Source organism: Ailuropoda melanoleuca, chromosome 4 (assembly GCF_002007445.2).
Source record: "Ailuropoda melanoleuca isolate Jingjing chromosome 4, ASM200744v2, whole genome shotgun sequence".
NCBI lineage: Eukaryota > Metazoa > Chordata > Mammalia > Carnivora > Ursidae > Ailuropoda > Ailuropoda melanoleuca.
The window spans coordinates 61,991,980-62,007,287 of record NC_048221.1 but is presented as its reverse complement, the minus strand read 5'-3'; the positions used below and the strand labels follow the sequence as shown (position 1 = coordinate 62,007,287).

At 51.7% G+C, this 15,308-nt stretch overlaps 1 protein-coding gene across 1 annotated transcript in view; it reads right to left on the bottom strand.

The window, feature by feature from the left end:
• Nucleotides 1–6,857: 6,857 nt before the first annotated feature.
• The window catches only part of TGFBRAP1 (transforming growth factor beta receptor associated protein 1), a 41,612-nt gene continuing 33,161 nt past the window's right edge, over nt 6,858–15,308 (bottom strand). Inside the window, exons 9-11 of the mRNA XM_002913499.4 lie at nt 15,107–15,266; nt 11,697–12,130; nt 6,858–9,027 (exon numbers count right to left, since the gene is read on the bottom strand). Of these exons, the coding sequence (XP_002913545.1) occupies nt 8,851–9,027; nt 11,697–12,130; nt 15,107–15,266 (771 nt within the window). The 3' untranslated portion in view covers nt 6,858–8,850. The remainder of the gene's footprint in view (nt 9,028–11,696; nt 12,131–15,106; nt 15,267–15,308) is intronic.

Genomic DNA, 15,308 nt, shown 5'->3' with positions numbered 1-15,308 from the left:
CTCTTTTTCTCTCTCTCTCAAATAAATACATAAAAATCTTAAAAAAAAAAAAAAAAGAATTACCAACACCTTGAGAAAGTGTATGGGCAGGTTATGAAGCACTTCCCATTAACCACCAATGGGCCCTCTGCCAAGAAGCCGGGCAGAGCTCCTTCGGGTCTCAGCGGGATCATGAGAATTAGGGCATCGAGGTAGCTGGGGGAGAAAACAGGCAGCCATTGTGACTAAGGAGGCATTACACAAGAGCCCCACAGTTTTACAAAAGCCAAGGCCAATTAATATATACTCACTGATTACGTACAGAATGGAGTCACAGAAATAACCGTTAAAGATATTATACCTCCCAGAAACCAATTTGGGCTGAGAGGATTATTTGTGGCAACTACAGGCCAACTTGAGTCAGCCAACCCTTTGAAAGTAGCAGAAATCCGGCTGGCGGGCTGGGCCTAGGAAGCATTTCCAGACCATTCTATGTTCCGTGTCTCACACTTCTGCGACTCTCAGGCCACCCTTTCTACCCTGCTGTTCAAAGCATATTAAGTATTTAAGTTCAATTTCCTGACCTGGGAAGCAGAGGAGAATATAATTGTGGCCGTGTTGGTGGCCTGGTCCAAAGGATGTATTAACCACTTCTCTTATTTTCTGTCTTCTGATGCTTTGACATTGTGGCCTTGGAGAGAATGCCACTCCCAGGGCTAGCTAATTCCTAGAGAGAGTATACAGCTCGCCTACCAATGCGTCGCGTAAATACAAAACCCCTATCCAGGGCCCATACCCCACCACCTCGTCGAGGCTCCCACACTCCCGGCCACTATCCATCTCCCCTGCTGGGGAGGGGGGCCTGGGACCAGACAACCCGGGGCAGCCTCTACGCACCCCAGAGCCTGCTGAAATCATTCAAACCACACACCCCTAAGCCTGTTTCCCCTGCCTCACCCATTCCTTCCCTGGGAAATCACAAGAAAGGCTCTTGCCCACACTACCCACCCTCTCCCTGTGCATCCTGACTCCCCCCCTCACCGCCTGGGATTCCTTGTGTAGCCCCGATGGCATCACAGGGCGCCTCCTCTGGGGACCTGAGCATAAAAACTATCATCTCCCAGTCTGCTGGCTTTCCTATACCTCAACTTGTCTGTTAATACACTCCCTTTTAAAGCAAAGGGTTCTCCAAATGAACTGGCTAACACAGTTTGTATTGTGTCTTTCCGGGGGGGTCCTTTTCCCATGTCATTAAAAACCATGTAGAGGTGAAGAGGTAAAATCCTGGCTGCAGCTGTCGGCTGTGGTTGCCCCGGTGTGCGCGGACAGCAGGTCCTTCCACTGCACAAACGCTTGCGTTTCTTCTTCCGCTGAGAAGTGGGCTGCAGCCTCAGCCCCCAGCCTCATCTGTCACCACCCCCTCCCTGGTCTCCCGGCCACAAACTGAGTCTCTGTTTTCAAGGGGCTACCATCCTACTCACCTCTGGGCTTGGCTCTGCTGTTCCCTCTGCTGGGAGCACTTCCTTTCCAGCCGAGGGCTCCTCGTCTATGCTGTGCCTGCACATGCTCTGTCTCCTCTTGGCATTTGTCCCCGTGCTGTAATTATCTCTAAGGCGAGCTCTAGGAGCGCCGAGACCAGATGTGTCTTTTTCAATGTATTTTGTTTAAATACTTACTTGAAAGAGAGAGAGAGTGCACGCATGCGAACAGGAGGAGGGGCAGAGAGAGAGGGAGACAAGCAGACTCCCTGCCGAGCGCTGAGCCTGAGGACACAGGGCTCGATCCCAGGACCCTGAGATCATGACCTCAGCTGAAACCAAGAGTCGGACGCTTAATCGACTGAGCCACCCAGGTGCCCCTTTTTCACCATTTTATCCACAGAACTTAGCACCATACCTGGCACGTAGCTGTCTTCCAACCTGTGCTTGAGAGGTGAATGAGTGAGTGAATATATGACTAAATGAAAGCACAAACGGAAACAGGAAAACTGCATTAAATTGGCATTAAATACAGTTCCTGGGAACGGGAGTCCTTTAGCGCCCCTGCTGCCTTCCTCTATGGCAAGGTGGGTTCTCTTCCTGCAGCTGCTTGAACAGGATAGCAACGTGGAGTGAGTCACTGCGGCTGTAGCTGCCCCAGGAGGGACCGCAGCCGCTCGGCCCCAGGACAGCCCCGGGCAGCTCCCACGCAGAGCCGGCCGTCCTCCCTGTTCACTGGATGGCATCCAGGCACAGCCCCGGCCGCTGCGAATAGCTGACCGTCCCCGTCAGCTGCGAGAAAGCAGCTCATTTTCTAGTATTTCCATCGACACGAGATATCTGGGAACTGTCTCAGGTAGGGGCACAAATCGGAATCTGGCATCGCACCTGCCCGTTGCCACTGTTCAACTGCATGACCTGCCGTTACGGGAGCGGAGATGATGCTCGCGCAGCCGATGTCCCTTCCCCTGTAGTGACCTCACCTTTGCTGTCATTACCCAGCACAGACGTCTGCAGTAGGTGCAGAAACGTGCTGGAACTCCCCAGTCCCAAGACTCCTCATGGCAGCACGAGGAGTCTGACTGAAGGGGACAGGCTGCTTGCCATTTGCTGTGGTAGCTTCCCGGCTGCCCACGTGTGGAAGAAGTAGGCAATACCAGCCCTCACCTTCCCAGACCGCGACACATATGACACACGCTGTCCACACTGCCCGCTGTCGCTTTCTTGCTCTCCCAGGAAGGCGAGGAGGAGAATGCCCCCTTCCCACACCCAGTGTTTGGTGTCATTGGACTCCACACTCGGGGACCTACTGGAAGCAGGAACCAGAGCCACACCGTCTGGAGGAAGAGCCTAGGAAGGGGCAGGACGGGGGCTCGCCGCAGGCATACCCGCTTCCTCCCTGACGTTGCAGAGGCTGTCTAGAGGGCTGGGAAAACCCTGGATAACGCACGTGCCCACCTTCATTCCCAGGCCTGCTAGGGAAACGCCCACACCCCACTCGACCACTCTGGCGTGGGCTCTGGCCTGTAGGGAGCTGCCCGCCTGGGCCACTTTCTCGTATAAGCTCGTCCGGCCCTTGTTTCTGAGCCAGCTTTCCGCGGACACTTGCAGACGAACGGTGTCGCCTCACGATGGGGAAAGCTTTGTGTCTTTCCCTGTTCACACAGGTCTGTGCTGATTCTGAACCCATTTTCAAAGGGCCCCCATAAGGCCGTCTGTAAGCTCTGTTTGTGGGTCTGTTTTAATCCAGTGGAAGCGATTAGGATGATAAATGGATGACTTTTCCGTGGTTGTCACAGCGTTACATCTTCCATGTTGATAAGAATATATCAAGTAGCAATTCTAATTTTATATAAAATACATATCAGCAGATGGTCTATGTACACACACTTTGTGTAACTAACTATACTGTATAAAAGCTATGAAACTGAGCCTACTCAGCCTTGGAAAGGAAGGCGATACTGACGTACGCTACATGGGTGAATTTTGAGGACATTATGCTGACTGCAGTGAACCAGTCACAAAAGGACAAATCCTGTGACTTAGAGGAGGTCCCTAGTAGTCTAATTCATAGAGCCAGAAAGTAGAATGGCGGTTCTGAGGGCCTGGGGGAAAGAGGGTGGGGAGTTAGTGTTTAATGGGCACAGAGTTGCAGTTTGGGAAGAGAAGAGACTTCTGGAGATGGTGCTGAGAGACTTGTGAAGGTGCTTAATGCCACCGAACTGTACACTGAAAAAGAGCTAAGACGGCAAATTTTATGTTATGTGTATTTCATAATAAAAAAATCCATGAAAACGGCAAGAAGACGAACACACGGAAAATATATTTGCATACAGCCGTATTAGTACTCTGGTTAGCTTTTTTTCTGACAGAAAATTGAGTTTGACTCTGACTCCTAAAAAAAGTGAACACGGGCTTGTAAATTAAGTGAAAGCACCAAAAATTCAAATGCCTTTAGACGTGTACAACAACTGGGGAAATGCTAATTCTAAAGAAAGCAAAAGTTTAGCGTTTTGGTTTATTTGTAAGCTGAAGTCAACAGTTGATGGTCAATTAGCAATGTATTGACAAACGCGTCAGACTGGCTGTGGGGGTTGATACCGTGCTGACAGCAGAGTGGGAGGGGGAGGGCAGCCCCACTATGCTGATTTTATGGTGCCCACTGGGTGCTCCAGGTAAATCACTGACGCGTGTGGACGAGAGAGGCAGAGGCTAGGATGAGTCAGTGAGATGGGTACCCATGGTGCCATGCGCTGTGTATCAACAAAGCTCACAAGCCGAGTGAGATGAGGCTGGGTCGGGGACACCAACGAAAAAACTGGTCAAGTGAGACCAACGGAAAACGTTCGCTAGAGGGAGATGACCCTCACGGTGAAGGATGGTGGGAGAGCGTGGGCACAGCCTGAGACCCAAGATCCTCTGGGGCAGCATTTGGTCTCAAAGGCTGGACCGCACCCACCCCACTCCTCTGCCCTGATTTCCTGCAAGGGTCCTCAGAAACCACCCAGCTCCAACTCCTGGCTACAGAGGACACCACCAAGGTCTAGGGGATGGGACTGGCCCCGGCCCCCAGCTGAGTGTGTCAGAGCCCGACGAGACCTCGCCCCCCACGTCTAGCGGGGACATTTTCCTTCTCAAGCCACACCTGGCCTGTTGAGTTGCATGTGGTGCTTCTGAGCCCCTGCTTGCCGCATGTCTCATTTAACTGATTTATAGCTCTGGGCTGCACACTGAATGACAGCTATTTGCTTCCCTTCCCTGGCTGCAAGCTCAAGAAAAGCAGGCTTCATTAATTCCAGTGCTTATCACTGAACAAGGTATTAACAAGCTTTTAGAGGGCGCTCCAGCCATTTAGCATTTTTGAGGTGAAAGGGCCTCTGGTCCATATGGTCTAGATTCTTGTACATTTTCATTTCAGACGCTAAGGCTGACAGATCTGAATGGAGCAAATGGGGTGTTAGTCAGTATCTAATTAATCTAACACGAGTCACAGCCCATTTCATGGAGTCAGGCGCCAGTCTTTGCTTCTACCAACAGTCCCATTTAGGACATCAATTTACACTCTTTTTCTCTCTCAGTCATTTGGCCTTGTCACATTCTGGTAGGTAGCGTGAATCTATCACTTTTCCCTTTCTGGTCAGGTTTGTAAGCCTAAGCACCCATTCATTCATTCTGAGAGAGCATGTGAGCAGGGTGGGGAGGGCGGAGGGGGAGGGAGAGAAAGCCCAAGCAGGCTCCACATCCAGCACGGAGCCCAACGTGGGGCTCGGTCTCACGACCCTGAGATCATGACCTGAGCTGAAATCGAGTTGGATGCTTAACCGACCGAGCCCCCTCCTTTTAATCTTTAATATGCTAATGAGCCACAGGATCTAATACAGAAATAAGGAAAGGATATGAAACTTGTTGCTTCGTGACTTTCTGAAAGCGGCACAACTGCTTTCAGTCAGCCCTGGGTTGGTTGCTGGTTTTGGTGGCTGGCGAAGCGCCAGGAGGGGAACTCTGTGAGTGGGGCTAGAGCTCTGGGTCTTGTCCTCCCAAGAAAAATCACCCCACCAACCTGTGCCTCAGTTCCTTCAGCTGGAGATATGGATGGTGCCCGACATCGCACTCTACCATCACCCGCACGTACTTGGGATCTCCCAGCCTGACTGGCATGCAGATTAGGGTGAGAGCAGGCAGGGCCTCTCCTCAGGGCTGGCACAGTGCCCAGAATGAGAAAAGGAACACGGGAACGTGCTACGAAATTTATTCAACAGGCTTTCTCAAAGACCTATGAACAAGATTCTAAGGATGAGGGAAAATTTAAAAGGTGACAAAGTTCTAGTTCTTGACTGTGTTCAGAGTGAGAAATCCAAGGGCCACAGGCTTACTTAAGGGCATTTGGGTACAAGGTGAGGTATGTAAGCAGTGACCAGAAATCTCCTCTGCTAATGTCCTTATGGTATGGCTGATGTGAAGGTAAGAAATGTCAAGGAGTTGGGGCGCCTGGGTGGCACAGCAGTTAAGCGTCTGCCTTCGGCTCAGGGCGTGATCCCGGCGTTCTGGGATCGAGCCCCACATCAGGCTCCTCTGCTACGAGCCTGCTTCTTCCTCTCCCACTCCCCCTGCTTGTGTTCCCTCTCTCGCTGGCTGTCTCTATCTCTGTCGAATAAATAAAATCTTTTAAAAAAAAATGTCAAGGAGCGCCTTGAGCATATGTAGAAGATGCATTCAGAAGTAGAGCGTTTAAAATTCAGTAGAGTCATAACAAAGAACTTAAGGGGCGGCCAATGCATGTCGGTTGCAGATGCTGGGAGGAGCCATGAGGTCCGGGTAAGTAAGTTCCAGAACTCCTCCGCCTAGGTACTGTGCAGGTGGAAGCCATCACTTCGCCAAGATGATTTTTATATAAAAAAAATTACAGAAAGAACAAAGAATTAAAAGAATTTTAATAAAATCAACAAGTTTACATTTGTACATCTTGTGTATTTGGGACCCGACCAGGGGTGAAGGATAAGGTTGCAAGGACAAAGGTTTCCATAGGGGACCAAGCAAAAAGCGAGGGCTACCCTCGTTGTGTGACGGGCCTCAGTTTGATGGTACGACCCGGTGGCCACCCAAGCCACTCTGGACTCCTGACCTCAGCAAGCACATTTACCAAGCTCGTGGGCAGGAGCTCTTGGGGTCCGAGCTCAGGCTCAATGCTCCACACTGTCCAGGACACTCACGTGTTAATACCTGACAGACAACGGCAGTTCCTAAAATTCAACAGTATTGCCCACAGAAGATTAATGCCAACTGGGTTCAGTTCATGCTGTTTTAACTAGAATGGTTACACAGAACCTAATGAGGGACGGAAAGGACTGAGCAATGTTCTAATTGTTCTATTCAACGCCACAGTCACAAAACAGCAGGCCTTTAGAAAGAACCATGTATTTATTTTAAAAATCTGATTTGTGAAAAGGGCCCGCGGGAGTCAGAGAAAGAGGAGAGTAAGGTACGGTTCTGAACACAGGAGACGACTCAACTTTAATCCCCGTCATTCTAAAGGATGACAAACGTTTTCAAAACATTGACCAGTGTTCAGAGAGAGCGGAGACTAGTGTCCCCAAGCTGGGAATGAGCAATCACAAGGCGCTCTCCAGATCGTACCCATTTTGTGCCCAGTGAAACAGTGCTTTCAGCAGTGCGATACTGCACGCGCTAGGGACTTGCTCTCCGAGGAAGAAACGCAATCTTGCGAGTTGTAACGGTAACGTGCGCGGCAGCATAACCATCCCGTAGCAGTCCTCCACGGGGTCTGACTCACGACCGGGCTTCGACTTCGTCCCCATTGACATAGTATGCGGTTGAGTTACAAGGAGAATTTCTTCATTATTGATTCTTTAGATGGAGACACGGCTAGGGAAGAACGCAGGGGGTGCCTTTGCTTTCTTGGGCCACTTAGAATCACAGAAGGAAGAAGACGACTGACCATTATTAGTGCAGGAGAACATTGTTTCAAGACCGGACCACGAGTTCTTCAGCCCCTGCTCTGTAAGGCTCGGCTGACGGAGAGAGATGCGCTCCAGGGTCCGCTCCTGCGACCCGTACAAGCTATGCTTGCTTTCCCAGCGTCACGGCAGGGGTACGGTGTCTAGTGCGAGTTCCGAATAGAATCATTAATCCCAATGAAAAAATTCAAAAGAGGGCAGTGAAGTAAGGACAGCTTTGGCTTCTCCGCGAAGTTTGGCAGAAACCTAACGAATCCCCAGTCTGTGGTGAACAAGAGGGACCCCTCCCGTGTGTTCAGGAAACCTCAGAGCAGGCGTGTAAAGTGCTGGGAGGTAAGGCAGCCTGACTGGACTTCCTCATTGGGGCGTGCAGAAGTACCCGGCAGGAAAGACGACATCTCGGTCACAGGCAAGGGCAGCTGTCACCCACTGCCTGCCCTGCTAAGGGTGTGAGGTTAAAACCGGCCTCTCGTGATATTCTGCGTGGCTTGTGCTCATAATGTGTCCCTTTTCATTTCCCGAGTGGTCAGCTGGAGGTACATTTTAACAGGAAAAAAATGTCCCTAATGGATATGACAGATGAATTTCTAAAGAAGAGAAAAACTGCAGAGATGACAGAACTTCAAATAACAATTTTTAGTCAAACGTGTCAGTCGTGGAGTTTCAAATCAGCAGGTGGTGTGACAGGACGGGAACTGACCGGCGACACCTGGGCCCTCACCTGCCGCAGGCCTCCTGTCTCCTGTCCTCTTGCACTTGGGCCCAGCAGCTTCTCACCTGGGGCTTTAGCACTTTCCAGCGGGTCCTCGCTTGCTGGGCAGCCAGAAGCATACGGACTTCCCCGAGAGGGGGCGCTCGGGTAAACAAGGCAGAATCCTTTAGGGGTTGAGAGCCAGATGGGAAGCAGGCAGGAACTAAAAGACTCCCCCAGGCCAGCCGTTTCTAAGGGCAAAGGCAGAGCCCACGAGGTATTCCCGGAAACAGCCCCCCAACCCCCCAAGGCCGTGCTCCCCACCCCGCTCAGTGAGAGGTCCATCTCTGTGCCCCTCTGAAGCAAATGTTTCCAGTGCAAATGCATGTCTGAAGACCGGGGCGCCGGGGTGGGGGTAGGGGGTCCAGCTTGTCTGGACGGCATGGGGACGGCTCATTTTTCTCACGAAGTAGACATTTGTTTTGGATTACTATGTCCCGGGACGGGCGAACCCTGACGTGTCTCTGTTTCTGGGATTTTCCACGTACATTCAGTGTGGAGTGGTCAGCAGTGAAGAGCCCCTGTTTCACATTGACTGAAGTCTCCCCAGAGCCCAGATGTCACTCCTTGGTCTTGGCTGACACTAGTGCAGCGGCTTTCCGCTCTCTGCACCCAGCAGGCTTGGTAAAGAACTCAGGGTCCTCCTCGCGCCCTCGGGTGGGCCTCTTCAAGTCCGAGCGCCGGGGCCAGGGGAGCTGGGGTTCGTGTGTCTGCTGGTGGCACAATGGGTGTGGACGAGCCCACCATTTGGATATCTAACAAACACAGGCTCACAAAAGGGATTTTGGCACATCTGGCAGACCTTTTTGTCCGAGAGCTGAACTGAGCTTCCTTTCAACTTCATCTGCAAAAAAAAAAAAAAAAAAAGAGGAAAGAAAGAAACACTGAGGACCCTGTCATCTAGAGTTACACCGGAGCGGACACGCATCACCCCATGGATTATTATTACTCATGAGGCCTGCTTTCACATCGGCCTCTCGAAACACAATCTTGGAGGCGAAAATAAACAAAAACATCCCGACTAACTGGAGAAGTAAAAAAAAAAAAAAAAGCTACAAAACTGCTTTCTTATTTCACAAAAAGTACTTGCGGCTTGCTTGGCCAAGGCATTTGTACCCAGACCCTCTCTCAAATGTTCTCTGAGTTCTGCATCTGACCAAGGCCTATCACGTCAGAGCCAAGTAAGGCCGTATAGGTGATCCAATTCCCGGGTCCTCTCACTTGCAAACAAGAAATGTAAGGCACAAATGAAGGACTATGTCAAAGCCATATGGTTGATTAGTGGCACAGTTCTGCCTGGTCCTCGGAAACATAATTTCATTTGTTTAACGGTCACTAACAAAACCAAGCTATACCCCCCTCAGACCCTGTCTGACAAACAGGACTATAGTTCTGCAAGATAAGAAGCCTTTTGCACAGTCCACTGGTGTCAGCCCAGACAAGCCGGCCCACTGGCAGGATCAAACAATTTAGTGAAGTCACCCTGTACTCCCCAGTTTTCATCAGTCCTTCAACACCTTTGAGATGCCGGGCTTGGCTCTAGGGATACTGAGATAAACAGGTGAAGTTCCCTGCCCTCAGAGAACCCGGAGTTTAATAATGAAGAGAGATGATGATGGATGTGTGCACGGGATGTGTGGGTGGGCAAAGGACGGGATTTACTTGCTTGAAGGGGTATGAAGTTTTCACAAAGGAAAAAATACTAAGGCTGGGTTTTGAGTCGGCAGCTACCAGGCCCAAAGGGAAAGGTTAAGAATATCTCAGAAGGAACCGCAGGTACAAAGGCAGTAAGTATGAAACAACATGTCACATCAGGGAGGTTCCACATGTCCTGGGAAGCAGGGAGAGATGGAGGAGGGCTGGGTCAATGGAGGGGAGACGGGACCTTCCAGGCCTTCATTCCTCCCCTGGGGAGTCATGAAGCCTTCCACGTGGCAGGACCACATCAGGTTCCTGCTCTGGAAAGATCCCTGGGCTGGCTGCATGGAGTGTGGGCCTCACAAGAGAGAAGTCTCCAGGAGGGGATATACACTGGGGACTGAAGCGGACTGAATGTTCATATCCCCCACTACCTCCCAAATTCCTATGCAGAAGCTCTGATTTTCAATGGGATGGTACTTGGGGCCTTTGGGAGGGGACTGAGGCCAAGAGGGTGGGGCCCCCAGGATGGGATTGGGGCCATTACAAGGAGAGGAAGAAAAGGGGCCAGGATGTGGAGAAAAGGAACCTCATGCACTGCTGGTGGGAATGCAAACTGGTGCCGCCACGGTGTAGAACAGGATGGAGCTTCCTCAAAAAAGCACCGACAGAATTACCACGTGATCAGGCAGTCCCACTCCTGGGTATTTATCTGAAGGAAACTAAAACGCTAACCAGAAACACTAACCCCCATGTTCATTGCAGCATTATTCACAACAGCCAAGACATGAAAACAGCTTAGGTGTCCCTCGATGGATAAAGAAAATGCAGTATATTTCTACAATGGAATACTTTTCAGCCATAAAAAGGAGGGAAATCTTGCCATGGTGACAACATGAATGCACCTAGAAGGTGTCATGCAAAGTAAAATAAGTCAGAGAAAGACAAATACTGTGTGATCTCACTAATATGTAGAATCTAAAAAAAGCTCAACTCATAGAAACAGAACAGACTGGGGGTTTCCAGAGGCTGGGAGTGCAGGTGAAGGGGTTCGAAAGGTACCAACTTCCAGTTATAAAATAAGTCAGTCCTGGGATGTGACGTGGAGCACGCTGTCTACAGTTAATACTACCGTATTGTATATTTTAAAGTTGCTAAGGGAGAAGGTCTCGAAAGCTCTCGTCACAAGAAAAAAGCCTGTGACTACGTGCGGTGACAGAGGTCAACCAGACACGCGGTGACAATCACAGCACCACACACACAAATACCAAACCATGGTGTTGTACACCTGGGACTAATGTAAAAAAAGGAGGAGAGACCAGCGCTTGCCCTCCCTCTGCCACGTGAGGACACCGTGAAAGGCGGCCGTCTGCACCCCAGGAAGAGAGCCACGCCGGCTGTGGCACTGGTTCTCACAGCCCCAGCTCACTAGCCGGGGACCAAGAATGTGGGCTTCTGAGCTGGCCTGGAATCCACGTCTGGACTCTTCATGTGCTGTGTGACTTCCCCGGGCCTCAGTGTCCCCTTCTATGACATGGAGAGCATGGCCATAGACAGTGCATGAGACAGCTGAGATGGTGAACTGACCCCGTGCTGCCCCGCGTAGGTCGCTGCCCGGAATGGGATACGTGCTCGGGCCGCACTGGCCTCTCCCGAGCATCGCTGTCTAACAGGGGAGAAGAACGGCACCTGCCGGCCCAGCTCCTGCCTCTGCTGCCTCGTACCTCGGTTTCTACGTGAGCGGAATCAGATATTTGAAGTGTTGAAGGTGCAGAGGAAAAACACTGACAGAGAATAATTTTCCCGAGGTAACTACCTGAAATAAAACGGCCCCCCAGGGGTCAAGATGCCGGCTTGGCCGGAGGGCCGGCTCACCTTGTCGTACTTGTAGATCAGGTTTTCGGACTTGGCCAGGCCCAGAGCCACCTGAGTGGTCCTGCGGGCATGCACGCTGCTCCTGACGGCCCCGGTCAGGAACGGGTGCAGGAGCTGCACCGACCAGCTGCCCGGCAGCAGCGGCAGGACCCGGGCGGCGTCGAAGTCGGCCGCGTGGTGGTTCAGGAGGTCTGTGGCGGCCACGGTCAGCTCGGGCGCGGCGGGGCCGGGCTGGAGGTACATGGCCAGCAGTGTGTGGAAGAGCCGCTGCCGGTACGGTGGGTCCCTGCCCTCGGAGCGCCACAGGCAGTAGTCCTCGGCCGCCGGGAAGTCCCGCAGCTCGTGCACCAGGATGCGCAGGGCCTCCTCGTGCTCCTCCAGCTTCCCGTGCAGGATGGCGCTCTCCATGGGGAGCCCCGCACCCCGGATTCTATCTGTGCGGCAGCAGCCAGCGGTTAGAGCCAGCCCCAGCTCGCCCCAGCCCGCCCTGTGCTCTCCACTTAAAGGGCAGGCACACCCAGCTACCTAGATGGTTCACGCAAGGCTTGCCTGTACCTCCGTGCTGCAGAGCTGGGTGTTCCCAAAAGGGAAGCCTGTCCCTACTTACAGGGCCTAATTGCAGAATACACATTTTTAATAATGCTTAGCGACTGAATAAAACAAATGACCCGTCATCTCAGCAGGCCCTGGTGAAACATGAGTAGCTGGGCTGCAGGCTTCCAATTAATCCGGCATTGTTCCTGTTTTCCCAGTACGGGATCTTTCAACTACAGCAGAAAGGCACTTCACTGATTTAAATTCAGACACTAACCCTCCCTGGCAAAAAGGGGCAGTGAACCCCTTTATTCCAATTTAAGCTATATTTCATGTGAAGGAGTGTGGGTTCATATCGTTAAAAATCCCCGTTGGCATTACTCTAAAGCTCTTCTTTTGTTTCTCCTGCAGTTTAAGCTTTCAGGCTGTAAGGAAAATGACACCACCACAGAAAGTTCTGACCGAGGCCCTGCCCTTAGTGCCCTTAGTGGGCTGTGTCTCACTGGTAGAGGCCCTTTGCTTCCCGCTCCCTCTGTAACACAGGAAGATAACCTAAGATCTTTTCCTACCGTGAAAGCTATGCAGAAGACAAGTCCGATCTCAGGGGCCAACATTAATCCTCAGATTACAGGCATTCCTTTGGAGCCGGACCACACTCAGGCCTGAAGCACGCAGCAGATGCCTGCAGCCAAGAGCTGGTTCTGCCACGTGCGGCAGCCAGGGCACCAAACACAGAGGCTGTGGCGTGCACGCCTATCATCCTCATGAGGAACGGCCACCAAGTAACCACTAAGTCGCTACCAGGCTCAAGGCACGGGCGAGGGGCAAAGATAGTTAAGAGAAGGTCATTGTAGTGACCTACACTCTTCACACTGACCATCCCATTTCCATGAGATTCTCAGGCTGCACGAGAACTGCTATCGCAATGTGCCCGGCTGACCTCCCCCAAGTCACCTAACGAGGGGAGAGAACTAGTCCCTGAGTTTCCAGTGGTCTTCCACAGTGCCTTGGCAGACACCCCATTTCCTGCAAGCTCCCCGGTCTAGTCTGACCTGCGAGCCCGGACTTACCCCGGGTGACTGCTCAGACACCGTCTCCCTGCTCCGTCCCCTCCACCCTGCATGGAGCTCTGGTCAGCCCCTGTCCCAAAGTCTTGTTAAGCTGAGGACAAGAACCGAATCACATCTACCTCTATATCCTCGCTGCAGTGTCTGATACTAGACACGTGCTCAACGACATTAGCCGAGCGAGAACCCAGTCGACAAACCATGACTAGCGTAACAGCCACATAAAGGGATTTGAAAAGCGTAAAGTATGGCTAAGTCGGGGGTGATACTGAAAATATTTAACAGCCAGTAGAGCCTGGGCCCCAACCAATAAGCAGAGATGGCAACTGTGAGTGACCAGGGAGCCGGTGAGCGTCATGGCTGGACGTTAGCCTTGGTGCAAACATGGGCCAGAATATAATAATAAAAATGATTCTTAAAAATAGGACTTATTTCACAGGGTCATGTGGAAAGTGTCGTAATGCACGCTAAGCATACTGACCTGGGCCTGGCATAGACAGCCAGTCCTCATTATTCACACATTCTATATTCAGGAATTTGCCTGCTTGCCCAAATTCCTGTGTAACCCCAAAATCAGAAGTTATGGAGCTTTTATGATTATTTGCGGACATGTGCAGGGTGGCACAAAATTTAAGCCACCTGCCATGCAGGTTGGTTCCTAGCCGAGGTCCTGGAAGGTGATCGATGTGCTGCCTTCTCGTGGCAGCCCTCATTCTGCAAACAGTCCTCTCTGTGGTTTACTTAGGGCCACAATTTTTGCATTTTTGTGCATTTTGTTGGTGACATTGCCACTTAAAAGGGCCCCAAGCACAGTGCAGAGGTGCGGCCTAGTGTTTCCAAGCATAGGCGGCCGTGATGTGCCTTACGGAGAAAACGTGTGTCAGCTGAGCTTCGTTCAGCCTGCGCTAGAGTTCTGCTGGCTCTGAGTTCAGTGCTAACAGATCAACAATGCCTATTAAGTAAGGTGTCTTTAAATAGAAGCACTCATAGAACAAGGTTATGTACTGATCGGTTGATGAAAATGCTATGATCGGAGGTTTGCAGGAACCCGACCCCGTATTTCCCTGGGAGCAATGGGTCAGGATTCGGTATTCAGTGTCCGTGGGGAGACTTTATAGAACATAATGATGGCGAATAATGAGAACTGACTGTAGTTAATGGTCAAAAAACAGTGTCAATGCTGTTACAGAGAAAGACATTAATAATCCCAGCAAGAACAAATCTGAAAATTCTATGATGTCAAATACATCAAGAAGCTAGCTAATTCTACCAGGTGTAAGCACTGTGCTGCTTTGTGGCGCTTTACACAACACAAAAACCATGGACTCTGCACCCCAAGGAAATGAAAACCAGGCTCCCGTCCAAGATACCTGCCCGCCTTCCTGTGGCTCGGGGCTCGGGGCTCAGGGCTCAGAGCTTCAAGCAGTCTGAGTGGGCTGCTGGGCACAGTGCCAGCTGGCACAGGCTCGCCCAAACACTGGTGGCATCAGAAGGAACTGGGATTCGAGCACACCGAAGCCAAATAAGGCAGTTTACATGAAGGTGTGCTCAACAGATACCCAGACTTCCAAACCGCCTGGGCGGCTTCGTGTCCTCGGCTAAAGGGCCCATGTCCATTTCTAGAGGGTAGAGGCCCGAGAAGCTTCGTCCCACCCTTCAGGCAGGCTGACTTTGTGCCAAAAGAGGCTCCAGGAATCCGTCCCCCCACCCCGGGACTCCAGACAAGGAGCTATGCCAGAGCCTTCACCGGCCCCTCCCCCTCCCTGCAGGTGGAAGCGGATCAAGGACAGACAGTGAACTGCCCCTCACCTATCAGCAAGTGGACTCGGTACAAATCGGACTCCTGGAGCAGGTGCCGAAGCTTCAGCTGTGCCTCCGTGGCTTCTGCAGCCCCGCTGTCGGCGCCGGACCTCTGCCGCAGCACCTCGTCCAGGTAGAGGAGGGCCAGCTGCGTGTGGTACTCCTCCTTCTGCAGGACACGGGGATCCAAGCACACAGACGGCGTTTGCAG